The sequence below is a fragment of the Struthio camelus genome, chromosome 4, assembly GCF_040807025.1.
Source record: "Struthio camelus isolate bStrCam1 chromosome 4, bStrCam1.hap1, whole genome shotgun sequence".
NCBI lineage: Eukaryota > Metazoa > Chordata > Aves > Struthioniformes > Struthionidae > Struthio > Struthio camelus.
In genome coordinates, this window is record NC_090945.1 from 24,368,147 (window position 1) to 24,383,255 (window position 15,109).

General features: G+C 38.7%; 1 protein-coding gene across 1 annotated transcript; it reads right to left on the bottom strand.

Moving 5' to 3' along the window:
• Window positions 1–3,204: 3,204 nt before the first annotated feature.
• On the bottom strand, window positions 3,205–14,819 carry LRIT3 (leucine rich repeat, Ig-like and transmembrane domains 3). Its single transcript, XM_009665407.2, has 4 exons — window positions 14,605–14,819; window positions 13,819–14,297; window positions 5,617–5,922; window positions 3,205–4,678 (listed from the first exon to the last, which is right to left on the bottom strand). Exons 1-4 carry the CDS (start codon window positions 14,811–14,813, stop codon window positions 3,615–3,617), a joined length of 2,058 nt encoding a protein of 685 aa, XP_009663702.2. The 5' UTR covers window positions 14,814–14,819; the 3' UTR covers window positions 3,205–3,614.
• Between the last annotated feature and the right edge of the window lie 290 nt (window positions 14,820–15,109).

Here is a 15,109-nt window from a genome sequence, read left to right on the forward strand (position 1 = left end):
CTGAAGCATATGCCTCTTCACTGCAATAGATGCATAAATTACGCGCCCTCCCCCCTTTTCAGTTTATAAGTGATGTCTTCAAAAAGCTCTCACAAACTTCCATTGGGACACAGGTAAGCTTCAAGACCAGCTTCAGATACATTCTTCATATTCGCTCAGTGCCCCTCTTCCACACTCCAATTTTATAGCTCCTCCCACCCTGTCCAAATTGGACACATTCAGAGCTCCACTCACTGATGTGCGGGCAGTATCTTCATCCATCCTCTTACAACTACCTGTCTGCAGCTAGCCCAGTATCTTTGCCCTGTATGTGACAGAATCGCAAGGAAGACTGCGGCACATACTCCCAGAATTCCCTATGATATTACCCTTCCACATCTCAGTCGTCTTTTTGCATTTTTTCTTGTTTCTCCTCAGATTTCCTTTTGTCCTCAAACTTACATTCATTGCATAACGCTAAATGAAGAAGAAAGGGTCAGGCAAGCAATGTTTGTGTTTTATTTTCACATCAAAACACTAAACACTATACTAGTTGAATTAGCTCTTTAGAAAGGCAATGAGTTTCAAATGCCTTTAGTTTAGTCTCTGAAATATAGCCCAAATTAATTTTCTTTTCTTACTACTTTCTTACTATTACAAACATTTTCTTTCTTAATCTAATCACGCCACTGCCCCTCAGAAAAAAGTAAGAGAATCTTCTGGTAGTGCAAGGAACTCAATGCTTGCTGTGAGCAAAGGCCAAGACTAACACAGATGCCTTAAGTTTGGCTTAGCAAGCGTTAACTGAGGACAAGACGGTGCTCAACACAGGGTCTATTTAGAATTCAGCTCATGTTACTTAGCAGTCTTATTAGCTATCCAGATTTGACATACTCTTTGCAGGTAATGTATAAGAAGAGGTCTAATCTTTTCAGGGAAGCACAGGATGAATTGAGCTAGCAAAGTGCAAAAATATATGAATATATACAAGGCAGCACATAACACTGGTAAAATTCTCTCCAGCTTCCTACCAGCCAAGCATAGATCATAGGCATCCACTGTTCATAATGATGACTGATTCAGTATTGCATTTCAGAATATGTTACTCAAATTGACTAAAGATGACAAAATCTATCTCAATGATTCTGATCATGAATCTTAGCAATTTATAGTATAAAAAATTGCCTCTGTTACTACAAGTGTTTCTTCAGCTCTTCCATTATATCAGTCCTAAGTGAGAAAGGTAAAGGGTGTATGGTTTTACTTTGTGATTTGGCCTGTGTATTCAATTCCCACTGAAATTCGGCAGCAAATGTGCTGTTTTAACATGATGTCCTGAAGCATGTCCAGTTAAGTAACTCCATTGTCTCAAGAACTGTAGAAAAAATAAGGTATGTGGTATTTTCTTGAAAGAACGTGTTCGCAGAGATTCATTCCTAAATTTAGTACATGCTAATTCCACAATTAGATTAGACAAACCAAAAGGTTTCAGATTAGCAAATGACCTCTCTAGAAATGAGCTTCATACCACCACAGTCTGATACCCTGATGCACCATCTAAAAGTCTAGTGACAGCACTTTTGAATAAGAGAACTCCAGAATTACATTTAAGTTACTTGCAAAGTTTTTAACCTTTAAATGACACACATTCCCTAGCAATTAAAAGTAAATGTTAAAATAATTTCTCAATGACACATGTGGTGTTTTTAAGTGGGAACACCTTCAGCAACATCTACTGGCTATGCTTTCTATATGGAGAATGGAAGGCAAATAGTGTAACTCTACAGGTCTCCTGTTAAAAACTTAGTTTACTATAAATGACTTTTCAGATGAACTACTTTTTTGAAACAAGAAGAATTTTCTATCCCTGGAAAATCCAATACATGAAAAAAACATCAACGCCAAAATATTCCACTTAGAAAAACAAAATAATTTTCATTGCAGTCAAAGTTATCCATGAAAAAAGAGTATGAAGAAAAAAAGATCATCTTTTGACTACACGTACTAGTAACACAGAAAACAACACTAAGATTAATTCTAAAAGCACAGGCAGATAAGTGGGTTTCATACTTCTGAACTTCTCACCTGCTTCCTTACCACAATTCCATGGTCTCAAATATACATTCTATCATCTCCAGCCATTGAGCACTATCATGTAGATGCTACGGAAGACTGAGTTTGTTTATTTTTTGCTGTGGTTTTAAGTTTGGTGTTTGTTTTTTTTTTCTTTTTTTTTTTGTTTATTTTGACAAATGTTTTTCCTCTCATTAAGCTCTCCAACATTCCAGCAGGCAAAATTTAATCCTACACTAGCAATACCAGCAAATACCATAATTTTAATTAACTAAGCTTTGGTCTGTCATTTTAGAGTAACATTTCTCCCATTGGAAAAAGAAGACTCCCAGCTTCCCATCAAAATAATTGTTCTAGGTACGGGAAGGTCCAAAGAAACAGCATAGTTGTGATTTTCAGGAAAACCTGCGGTTCTCACTTCACATCAATTCCTGACTATGATACCTGAACCTAAAACAATGAAGTTGTTATTCACCTGAGACAACGAAAAAGCAGCCTCACAATAAGTAATAAATTATCAACAGGCAATTTTGTATTCATCATTATTAATATCTGATTTTCTAAACACTGGGAATCATGCTCATAACTAATTTTCGTTATGATGATTAAACTTCGTCTCACAGTCAACCTGATCTGAGGTCAAGATCTCATCCTACTGTGTCTCAGTGTGTATTACAGTAGTGCAGTGCGGTATATAATATTGTGCAATATATGCAATATATAGTTATATAGACATGTGCTGTACTACACAGTGTCACAAAGTTTTTTGTGCAGATACTTCTTAAATTGACATATGCTGATATATGTACAGCATCCAAGTAAATTCTAAGGCTAGGAATTTGCAATAAGATTATTTGCTGTAAATTCACATGATTAATATCTAGTATCCCTCACAGAGGGACTCATAATGTCACCTTACCTGAACGTCAGAATACTGAAGAATCTCCTTTCCCATAGCATCTGCAAAATCACAATATGGTGTGTACTGTACCTCTCAAGAGTCCATAACCTGTGTTTATCTAGCTTCAGTCTTGATTGGCCTGAGATCACTTCCAGTCCAAGCTACTGTACAAACAGAGCCGAATGATATCTTGAAGCACAAGCTCATGGCAGAAGAAAACTTGTATTCTCAAATAAGGTAGATAATAGGAATAGAGCTTAAACTACTTCTACTTTATCATTTAAGTACACAGTTTAAGAGAGTTGTGATTAATGTTTGATACATACAACTTGCACATAGTACAGCGAAACAAGAATGTAAAGTAGAATGTTTTAATGAAAATCAAAAATATAAGATCATTAACCAGGCAATAAAATTTCACGCTATATTTATCCTTCAAAGAATGGCATTCCTTCACATCCAAAGTAACAATCATTAGAAAAAGAAGTCAACGTTTTTCTTCTATTCCACCTCCTACCCACCCAGCAGACTGCATTCTATCGGATGATACATACAATTGTGATACTTTATAACTGGCACCAACCTGCTTCCAGATGCAGTATCACCATTTTTGATTAATTTTACCCCTTGTATATTCCACCTCCTCCATCCTCACCCATGTTCAACAGAGATACTCAGACCTAGAGCCCTCACTTTTGAAGGTCATTTGAGAATCCATGCTTGACCTAGAACAAAGGAGAAGTCTTTCAGATTCATTTGTGTACCTTCGTGCCCAAAGCTCTCCTGCTGTATTCACTACTCGAGGCTTGAGAGACAGTGTTTCAAATTTCACATAGGTCTCTTTTGCAAGGTCAGCTTCCTTAGCAGTTTTAGGTTTCCCATGAAGTTTTAAAACTTTGTAGAGTAAGAAAAATATCAAAGGTAAGACAACCACACATGCTGCACTGCTGGCCACTATCAGAACAGGAAACGGAGAGCTGCTTTCATCATTTAGCCCATCAGTGGAGAAAATAATGCATTGATCTTTTGTAGGTGGCACTCCTTTGGGAGAGACACATGCCATATACTGAGTACTAGGCTGCAAACCATCAATTGTAACTTTGTTTTTGCTAGAATCTGTACTCAGAGGCAGCATGTCTTTCTCACCATACTTTGAATATAACACAGTCACTGCAGAGTTGCTTGTAGCATTGACAGTCTTCCAAGTTAAGGTCACTCTCTCCTCAGTTTCACTGACCACTCTTAGGTTCTTTACAGTGACATTGTGCTCAGCCATAGCCATTGGACTCAATGAAGTCTCCTCACCTTTCCTGCTCACCTCCTCAGTCTGCTTTTTGCTTCCATTTGTCACCGCCTTTGAATTTTTCTTTCCATCTACCACGGGCCTGTACTGCCTCTTGTCAGTAATCCTGGCACTCGTTGATTTTTCAGTGGCAACCAGTGCTGTGGTGGTTGATGGAATGAGAAGAGGTGTGCTTGTTTTCTCCGGTCTCTGCTTGGATTCCTCCTGTGTAGTGTTCTGTCTCTCTGCCTCTTGTTTCCTTCCATATTTCTGTGGTGACATAGTTGTAGTAACTACACCAACCACTGTGACAGTAACAGCAGCTTCTGACATTCCTGCTAAATTCTTGGCTTTACATCTGTATTCCCCTGCATCCTTGTAGGAAATACCTGTCAAGCTTATTATGGACCATCTGACACCCTCTCCAGGTGTTTCTTGAATTACTACAAGAAAATGCAAAGAGTAAAATATTATAAAAGGCAGCTGAAGAGAAAGAAAAGATTATTAGACTATTTCTCCCCTTGAAATTATTTCTGCCATGTATCAAACAAAAAAAACCTCCAGACATATACAAACACACACCCTCCCCAACTACAGAACTCCTTGACATATTATATTATATTATTGCAGAAAAGTGCTCAGCTTAAGCAAAAATGAAGTTCAGCGGGAACTACAAGCTAATTTGCATTAAACGTCTTAAAGCTGCCAAGTGACCAGGAAATAACAGTCTCCTGTTTAAAACACTTTTCGAAATGACCTTCTTGTCTCAAGACACGTCAGTGCTTTGGATAATCACCCTCCTCAGACCTAAGATTTACTCTAACTACTTGGCATTAGCAGGATATCTTTTGTGTAAGCTACTGCATAAATATGTATCATAGCATATAACAGCTAGAAAGATATCAGACAATCACAGCCTCTTTAGCGTTCAAGATGGGCTTTGCAATTAAGCAACGAACATTTGCAAATAACATAGAAAATGTATGCTATGTTTTAAGTGGTTCAGTTACAGCCTCGCTAGCCTTTTTAACTTTAATATATTAAACTAAAAAGGAGATTTTAGTCCTGAATTCTCCTTTCTGCTTTTCAGCTCTTGAATTAGGGCCCAACTATCCCAACCTCCATTTTCCTTTATTCTCCTCACCTGTCATCCATTTTCCCCACACATATTTTTATTGCAAATCACACCTAGAATCAGATTAGCCTGTTGGACCTGTTCAGGTTCAGACCTACACAAACAATTTCGTAACAGCAGTTTCACAGGATACAATTGCCAGCATGGTGGAATATCTAGTCTATTTTTATTTATAATCATGTTCTCAAAGCACAAACAACCCAATACTTTTAGACTCTCCCATTTCCTAGAAAAGAGCTATTATACCTGTATAGTTCACTGGCATATTGTCTGACCTAGTCCAAGTAAGCTGTGGCGTTGGGTATCCAGTTGCATCGCAGCGTAACAGAACATTGCTTCCCAGTGGAGAGGTGATTTTTGTTGCTGATGTCATCACGGATGGTTTAAGACACTGCTCTAACTCAGCTCTCTGGAATAAGATCCCTGACAAGCTCTCAGGTCCACTACAAGAAACCAGTGGATCAAGAAGTACAACTGAGGTGCCCACAATTCTGGAAAACTCAATTAGCTTTGAAATGCGACAGTCACAAAACCATGGATTGTCCTGCAAACCTGAAGTGGGAGGAGAAAAAAAAAGGCCTCAGGCAATATTTGGGTATTGCAATTACAGCATGACACATGATTATACCAAGTATGACCCAGTAGAGCCATAAGCCTAGTTTTTGACTTAATCTTCCCTCCTTCAATTTGTCTTTTTTTGTTTGGCTGGTTGATGGTGGATTTTTTTTTTTTTTTTTACAGAGGTGAGGAAGAAGATTATAAATAATTATTAAACTACATCTTTTAGTTTACAGAAGTATAATAATAAATTGATAATAATAAATTGCATTGTAATAAATTGGAGCACGGTAATAAATTGGAAGTAATAAAGCACTACTTCATTAAACTGCTACTTATCTAGGAAAAAACACTTTGAAAGGACATCTTAAAACTGATGGTACAGTACTTCACCTGCCCGTGAGCTTCTTAAGTCTACTGCATCCTTTCACTCTCCTCTGTTCTTAGCCCTTGTTTGAGCTCTTACAGTGTGCTCTTCTCAGGCCCTTTCTTTAATGTGTGCAGAGAACATGAAGGTGAAAGGGTTTAGCGCTTACACCAACAGCTCTGCCCCTTGAAGAAAAGGACACGGGCTAAGGAAAAAAAAATGCTTTAGGTCAAGAAAAATTCTTTTCTGGCTCTGAACCATACCAATGTTCACAGAAGTCTGGTTTTAATTTTGGACAGTCTCTGAAATACATTTAAAAATATAAAGGAGAAGAGAGAAAAATGGGAACGACCATGAAAAAAGGTTGACGACTATAACGTTTTTACGTTGGCATACAAGAACACCATCTCTCCCTTCTGTTGGGCACAACATTTCCTTCTTGATTCTAAAGCCTCTGAATAAGAGACTTCTTCCTCTTGGTGAATGGTTTACAGTGAAACAGAGTGGCCACTTCTGAAAAATGTAAGTCTAAATCTTCAGCTGGTATCAATTATTTTGCTATGCTGACTTCAACAGAGCAACATCCACTTTACCTGGTAAAACAGCACACGAATTATCACTCATTTTCTCATTTGACTTACACTGTTGGACATACCTTTTTCATTTTGAGTATTAACAATAAACAGAAATTACAGAGTGACATGAGAAACGATATGCTAAAAGTGACCACAAGAACCTCTTGCTCTTGCGTTTACCAATTAACGCAACAGATAAGTCTTTAATTAAATCCAAATGAAAAGAAAAATAAAAAACATGAAACATCTGCTAATATTGTTCTGTGGGCAAAGTGATACATTTTAAGGAGTCATTAAGTCAACTAATGGAAATATTCTGTGTTAGCAATCTCTACGTTTCATTTTGGAAGAAGCCTACAGATATAAAAGTACGTGAATAATTAACTACTATTGCCTTTTACTGCTTGAGCAGGATTAGGTTATTTTAAGCACAATGGTAGTGATTGGTTAAAACAGTGGTAAAGCCTGATTAATCCCCACTCTTTAAAACAAGACTTGACCTGAAGGTATTCCATGATTAACATCACAATCCAATTTCACCCCTTCCAGACATGAGAGATTTTATATCTATTCACTTACTTGTTGTCTGCAAGAACAGAAAAGGGGAAATCAAGGAAACTGTAGTAGCAACTGCTTTTCTTTAGCAAATGAAAAAAAAAATCCACTCATCTCCAAAACACAAAAAAGTTTGCTGTAAACTTCAAATACACATTCACAAGCAAAATGCTCCCTTTCTATATGTCTAGGCACATCAACTATTTCCTCATAAAAATTCTGCCCAATCAAGTATGTGCATGTAACTGTGCTCATCTTAAATTAGGCAGGTTTTAGTTTGTAATCAGACAGAGATAGTATCTTTTTTGTCTTTTTCCTCCATTCTTACTTGCTTACAAAGGGACTGATTTTCTCTACGGTAAGCCTCTACATTAAAGAGAGACTATGAGAACATCTGGAAGTGAAATTCCCCTAAGGTATTGGAAGTTAAATAGGCTCCACCTGAAACAAGGCCTCAACTGATAGACTTCCTCTGTAAGAAATGCTGCTAAAAGGATGTATACTCTCCAGTACAGACTCTGCACTATCCATAAAGCACAAAAATATGGGGGCAGTTGCGCTACAAGCAGGCAGCAGGGCCAGACACACTGTGTCCAAAGAGTTAATGGAGACCAATTTTCAGAGCTCACAAGGCTCACATCCCACACACTAGGCAGCAAACTCTCCCTTGCATTGAATTCTTCTAAAAATATTTCTTCTGCTACCCTTCTTCCTCCTGCAGGCTTTACTGCAGGTAAGGATGGGTTTTATTATTATTTCTCAAACTAGTGCAGTGCTCAAAGTTCTTCAATATATATAAATACATAGCTTGCACATTCTCTCAATACCCACAGGAGACCGAAGGATGATCCAATCTAAACAGAGTGACAGAAATTGATAAAATAGAAGGAATGGTGAAAGCAAAGATGGAGGAAGAATCACAAGACTGAACAGTTAGTCTAGTCTAGGACACAGGTTTGATTGTTTCAGATCATTCTGAAGGTGTGGTTTCAGTGGATGAAGAAAGTTGTAGTCCCAGAGGACCCTGCACTTCTGCGTCTTAGTGCAAAGGAAGAGAGAGTTCTTTCAAAGTGAGCCTTCTCGTCTCCATCGCTCATCACGTTTTCTAAAAATATAGGAGTCTATTCCCTACCTCTATGGCCAAGCCCTTCTATTTATTTACGTTTTGCTGGTTTCTGGCAGCATTCACATTATTTGTAGAAAACTCACATAGCCCTCTGAAGTCACCAAGCTACATGAAATCCCCCCCAAAAAGATGAAAGCACTAGTGAGTTGAAAAGATAGATAATAGCACTGAATTTGATTATACTTCAGTTAACTATTGAAGAGAACAGAAGTTGGAATTGGACTACAAACTACAAAGAGCATACTAAAATTCAACAGTTTATGTTTTCAAGATAGTTAAAGTGAGAAAGAACACTTGAAAAAAAAGAATAAAAGGTTAAAAAGAGGATAAAGAATTGAAGAAACTGGTAAAGATGGGGAGCTTTAATAAAAGAATGAGATAGAAAATTATTTTTCTGAAAGGATTCTGAGAAGGGAATTATAAACATGACAGATGTCCAATGGCACGTGTATCTGATGGATTACCAAATTCTGGATTCTTCTGTAGAAATATTAAGGCAGCTTATTCACTTGAGAGAGAAATACTAAGCCAAGACAAAGTGAAAGTTGATAAATAGTTAGGCATTGCAACATGCCAATGCTGTATATTTTAACATTAAATACAGATTAGAAATTGCTCTAAAAAAAAAAAAAAACCCCGTCTTTATTCTAACTGTAGCACATTTAAAATGTGCTACTGTAGCACGTTTAAAATGTGCTCTCACTCATTCATATGTATGTGTGCACGCATGATGGCAAATACATGTATGTGTGTCTGTACATGCCTATTTTTGCAGTCTTCTCAGTAAGCAGGGTTTCCCTGTGCCACCTCATTATGGACTTCTGCATTTGAAATAGCTGTGAGCAAAATTTCCTTTGTAAATCAGTAACCAGTCTCAGACCATAACCTGAAGTACAATATACTGTTTTTCACCGGCAGTAAAACAGCAATAAATGAAACAACTAGGTTTTGGATGGATGGAAACACAGATCGGAGCTTGGGTCAACCCACCCAAGGCTCTCCTCTAAGTGAGGCCACAAGACGTTTGGTCCATGGTTCTAAACAGTAAAGCCCATGTCTCCCACTGACTGTAATCACTAGGGAGTAGGTTCAGGAAAAGCAGCATCTACCCTACTGCCCAGCATAACTAGTGGGAGCCTGATGGACCCACTGCGTTTCAAATTCTTGACACCTATACAGGCAACAGAGGCAAGATTTCATCTAGCAGCCACTCTGTGAAATCCTGGATTCTTTCACCTCTCTCAGTGACTCAACTAGATGTCATTTTTCATATAGAAAATGCTAATGCCATCATTCAAGTCAGAAATTTCAATTTTTGCACTACAGCCAATGCCGAAGCTCGGCTGTGATTCGGATCAAAGCATTAGAGTACAGCTCCAGCGCTAACCAAGAGAGGGCCAGAGGCTGAACTCCTACATTGGTCCCCTGATAATTTCTACTGCTTAATTGTCAGCCCACTCCACAGCCTTTGAAGCATTTCAAAGAGCCCTCTCTAAGACAAAGCCAGACACCTCCAGGGATAGGTCACTCCAGGGACCACTCCAAGGATGGCGCTCTCTACTCTGTTCATTCCTCCAACATAAGCACAGCAGGTTTTACACCTTCAAACTATCTTACATGCCTGCCAGCCCCTCAGACACATAACATACTTGCTGTTTGATATTACAAAAACACAATTCTATGGGCCACAACACAATTCTTGCATTATTTCAGGTGCTTTGAACAGAGGGGACTCCCCACATGTGTGCGCACATGCACACACACTCTTACATGTCAGAGTCACTGCTACATTTCATAGGGCTCACGGAAAACCAAGGGCCAAATGTTACACAGCGAGAAACAGTCAGTCAGCTTTAAAGAGAGCTCGTCCTAAACTGTGTGGATGAGAGCCAGAGTGAGCTACTAGGCCCTAGGGCCAGGGATCGTTCCCTGACCCTCTTTCATTTAGCACAACATCCACATTGCAGAACATCACACAATGAGGTAAGCAAAGAAGTCCCAGAGCAAAAAGATTATGAACTGAAATAAGGAGATGTCAGTTGTCAGTCACCTGGCAAAAGCAGTCTGTAGCTTCCACAAGACACCTCAGAGTGAAAGCGGGGAACCTGAACTTTCTCTAACATACAACTCTTGAATACTGCAGATAAAACTGCTTCCTGGAGTTGGAAAAAAATGCACATGTGCACAACTATCCAAGTTTGGGGCTCTGCTGTTGCTGATGTCATTAATTAAACACAAGTGACAATCTTGTTTTGCCAGAACTTGGAAAGGGGCCAGTTCAAGCCATAATTGCTTACACTAAATAGAATCTGACAGGGTGGTTTTTTTTTTTTTTTTTTTTTTTTACTGACTAGACAAAAACAGCATTTCTGTGTTCTGGCTTCCAGCTTCTAGCAGTGCTCTGGCTGCAGCTACTATTCCATGTAGGCAAATGGGCCAGACTGAACCTTCCCACTGAGAACAGCAAGAGGGCACAGAACACTCTTGAGTACCAAAGCAAGTACTGTGTGCAATTGTGGGCATCACATTTTAAAAGAAATACTTCTAAAACCCAGAGGAGTTCAGAAAGAATCAGTAAATACGGTAGAAAATGAGAGAGAGAAGGAAAAAAACCCCACATACACCGTCTGTAAGAAATGAGTGAAAAAAATGGTTCGATTAGGTAAGAAAGAACACAGCAAAACAGGGAAGAAAAATATGACAATCTTTCTATATATGAAAGGTTGAAAGGTATAATTATCATACTCTAAGAGATGATAATTAGTTGTTTCGCAGGTCCATCTCACATAGGACAAGAGGCAATCAGCTTAGTTTGCAGTAAGGTAGACCGAGGTTAGTTTCTCTTAATAGAGAAACTTTCTCACTATACTGACAGATAAACACTGGAAAACATTACCACGGAAGGCTATGGAATTGCCTGTCTGCAGGTTTTAAGAATAGCAGCAGCTTAGCCAAATAGTAGGAAGGGTTCAGTCCATCTGGATCTGCACCCCAGCCGCAGCATGAGCCAGAGGAATTTTTAAGTCCTTCCTCATCTTGTACTTTTGTGATCCTTATTCCCATCTCAAAGGAGGAGGAGAGCATCTGTGAGGTATGATTCTCCTCCCTCAGGCTCCAGCAATCCCAGTAGAGGCTTCTAGGGACGGCAGAGAGGGAGCAATGCTGCAAAGCATACCTTACACCCATCACTCTAAGCCAACATCTTCATGGCTGAAGTGTTAGACACATCTTGACTCTCAGGTCATCTCATTCAACCATTCATTCCTAAAGTCTACTACTTCACAACAGTCTATCAACATCAACTCCAGGATGAGTTTCTGGCAATGGGTGTGAGCAGCACAACTAGAACTTAGACAAGCTACGATAATATAGAAAATAAAACTAACATTTAATGGAGAAAAAGTGAGCTTGTCATAGAATAGTATATGACATAAGAAACACTTCTAATCTTCAGTGGAAGACAACATTTTCTTATTCTCTTTGCAATCTCTTGTACAGCAAGCACTACCTATGTGCGGTGAGATATAGTCATAAGAAGGTCACGCAGTCAATGAATTAAAGTTTAGCAAATTATCCACAGCTCAAAGGCCAATTTATTCAACGTACCACAATGAAATTACTGCCTAGCAATTTGGATTCTCAGATTCAAATCTAGAATGACTGCACAGAGCCTCCTTCAGAATGTAACCTCAAAAAAGGAGAAGCAAGGCGCTGTTTGAAACCTGTATGCTTTCCCATCTGGAAATCTGTATTCAAACCCCATTTTAGTTCACAGATGAAAGTGATCCAAAGGTCCCATCCTAAGTCTCTAGAGAAGTCAGTAATGGTACCAGAGGGTTTGCCAGGATTAAAGGAGGTTGGCAAAGGGCCTGTACCAATAAAGCCTACAGTTTTGGTTTTGTTTGTTTGTTTGTTTTTAAAGTAGTCAGGGCAATGTAAGACAAGCAAACCAAATAAACACTGGGACCCTCATGAGAGAAGACCCTCAGGAAGATTAGATCTAGCACAGTCAGCTCCTAGTTTCTTCCCTCTTGTAGCCCTCAGTGCAGTGACATGGAAAGGGGTACTGAGCTGGACTTATTTTTCCAGCATTTTAATGAAATAAAAACCAAGATCCTTTTAATGCTGCAAACCTACAACTATCATGCAGGTGAGAAGCTTGGTCAGGTTACTTGCATCTATGAAGTTATTACATACCTTCTCATCTGAAGGAGTTTCAGATTACAACTTCCGCTGTAAAACAAAGCAGCTGAACACAGGAACACTGAATACTGACTTTAGACCAAGAAGTTAGAAATAGGGGGCAGTACAAGTGCAGGGCAGATCTTTACCAGTGGATACAGAACTCCTGCAGTTAGTTTATGGAGAGCCAGTTGTTCACCTGGGGCTGGTTTTCTTCTCTGCCACCTGCTACAGCACACTAAAAAAATGCCAAAACATGTGCATATGCATGAAGGAACAGTGACAGAAAAGAAAGCTATTCATAGAGCTGCTCCAGGCATATTCTCAAATTGCAAAGGAGAAAGACCAGAAACTGCAGAGAAAGTGTGAGAAAAAATATAAAGTCACAAGCAGATCTGACAGGATATCGTACTAGAAACTAGAGAGAGATGGAATAGAATTATGAAAAATATGAAAATATGAAAAAATGAGTCTGGACAGATCAGTCTTAAATGTTTTTCTTAATGCTTACGAGAAGTGCTATGAAAGCTTAGGTATCAGAGCTCTACTCTTCCTCTCATTTTTCATCATGTAAATTGGGGGGAGGGGGGAGAGATCAGGATAATCAGTCAGCTTTAGAGCAACACAGAGTCAACAAGAGTCATGGGGAGAGGCAAGCTGCCATCTCTTGAATCACCAATGCAGTCTGCAACACTATATTTCAGGAGAGGCCTTCATAAGAGTTTTGACCCTAATCATTCAGCTTGTGAACCATGGGGAAAACCAGCCCTAAAGGGACAAGCTTGTGTTTGCAGCCATACACATACAGTGATGGGGGAAATTTCATCTGAAATATATATATATTTTTTTTCCTGAAGTCCTACATTTGTCTGAATATTCAATATTCCTTATGTCCTTTATTCCTATAGACAGGAATCCAATAGCTTTTTTTCTCAGGGTTATAAAAGTGAAGTAACAACATACTCTGAGGCCACTGCCTTAAAACCCACTCTCCTAAATCCCAGGCTAGTGCCCTACCTGCTTTACTTTGCAAGTTAATATTTATGTATATTTTAATAAGGAATGAGATAGGTTCTTAAACATACCCAAAATGACTCTCTGTGTTGCCAGCATGTCTATATTCTTGGATGGAGCAGCTTCTGAGAAGGGAGGCCAAAGGTCCATTAAGTCTGATGGCAAGGTGGTTAGCTTGTTGCTGGATAAGTCCAGGTAGGTGAGGTTTCTCAGGTACCTCCCGGCATCTGCTGGAATGCTGGTCACTTTATTGTTATGTAAATCAAGAGTACGTAGGTTGGGCATCTCTGCCAGGGATTCCCATGGGAAAGTTGAGAGCAGGTTACCATCCAGCCGTAACTCATGCAGTTGTTTCAAATTATAAAAACTGCTGGTATCAATGTTAGCTACACAGTTGTAAGTTACCCACAGGTATTTCAGATCTACTAAATAGTAAAAGGCTTCAGTTGGGATCCTTCGTACGACAGTTTTTTCTATACGAAGTTTTACAGTATCCACAGGAACATTCACAGGGATCTCAAACATATCAGGATCATTACAGAGCACAGATCTGGCATCAAAAAAGAGAGATTTGCATTTCATTATCAGAAATTTGTATTTCAGATTTCAATGCAAATGCTATTACTTTATTCAATACTACTGGTAAAATAAAGAATGTCAAATCAAGAACAGTCCTCTACACTTAAAAAAGACAATTAAGAGTAGCCAGCTGCTAAATACAAAACCAGTGGTGTAAAACATGCCACTATTTCTAAGCAACTATACTAAACTGTAGTTTGCAACGTGTCAGAGGATGTTATTTTCAATAACAGCTCTTTTCCTTATAAATTGCTTTGTATAGGAAATAAAATGTATACCTTGTTCCAGTGCCATCACTTCTGCCATGGTAAATGCAAGTGCATTGCGAAGGACAAAAACCATGTACTTCTTCAAAAAAGCTCATTATGAGGTATAAGCATGTAAACAGATACATGGCTCCTTTCCCAGAAAAATAGATACGAACAAATTTGAAAACTTTATTTCCAGGTGCTCGTGTGCAGTATGCTACGAACGTGAATGTAGACATCCATTTAGTAACAGCAGATTACATCAGATTAGCCAAGATCTGTAGTTACTTAACCTTCAAATGTATCCTGAAAGGGATCAGCTAAACCAGCTTGTTCTTTGTTGTATCAGAAGAACACATTCTGTTCCAAATTATATCCAACGTGTTTCAAGACTATTTTAATATGCAGTTGTAACTACAGAGGTAGTACATAATAAAATACCTCTTTGCTGCTTCTGAGGGCCAATGTTATAGCTACTAAACATCCATAAAGTATTCCAAGGACCCTGAAGGAAATCTACTACAGCAAGTACTTC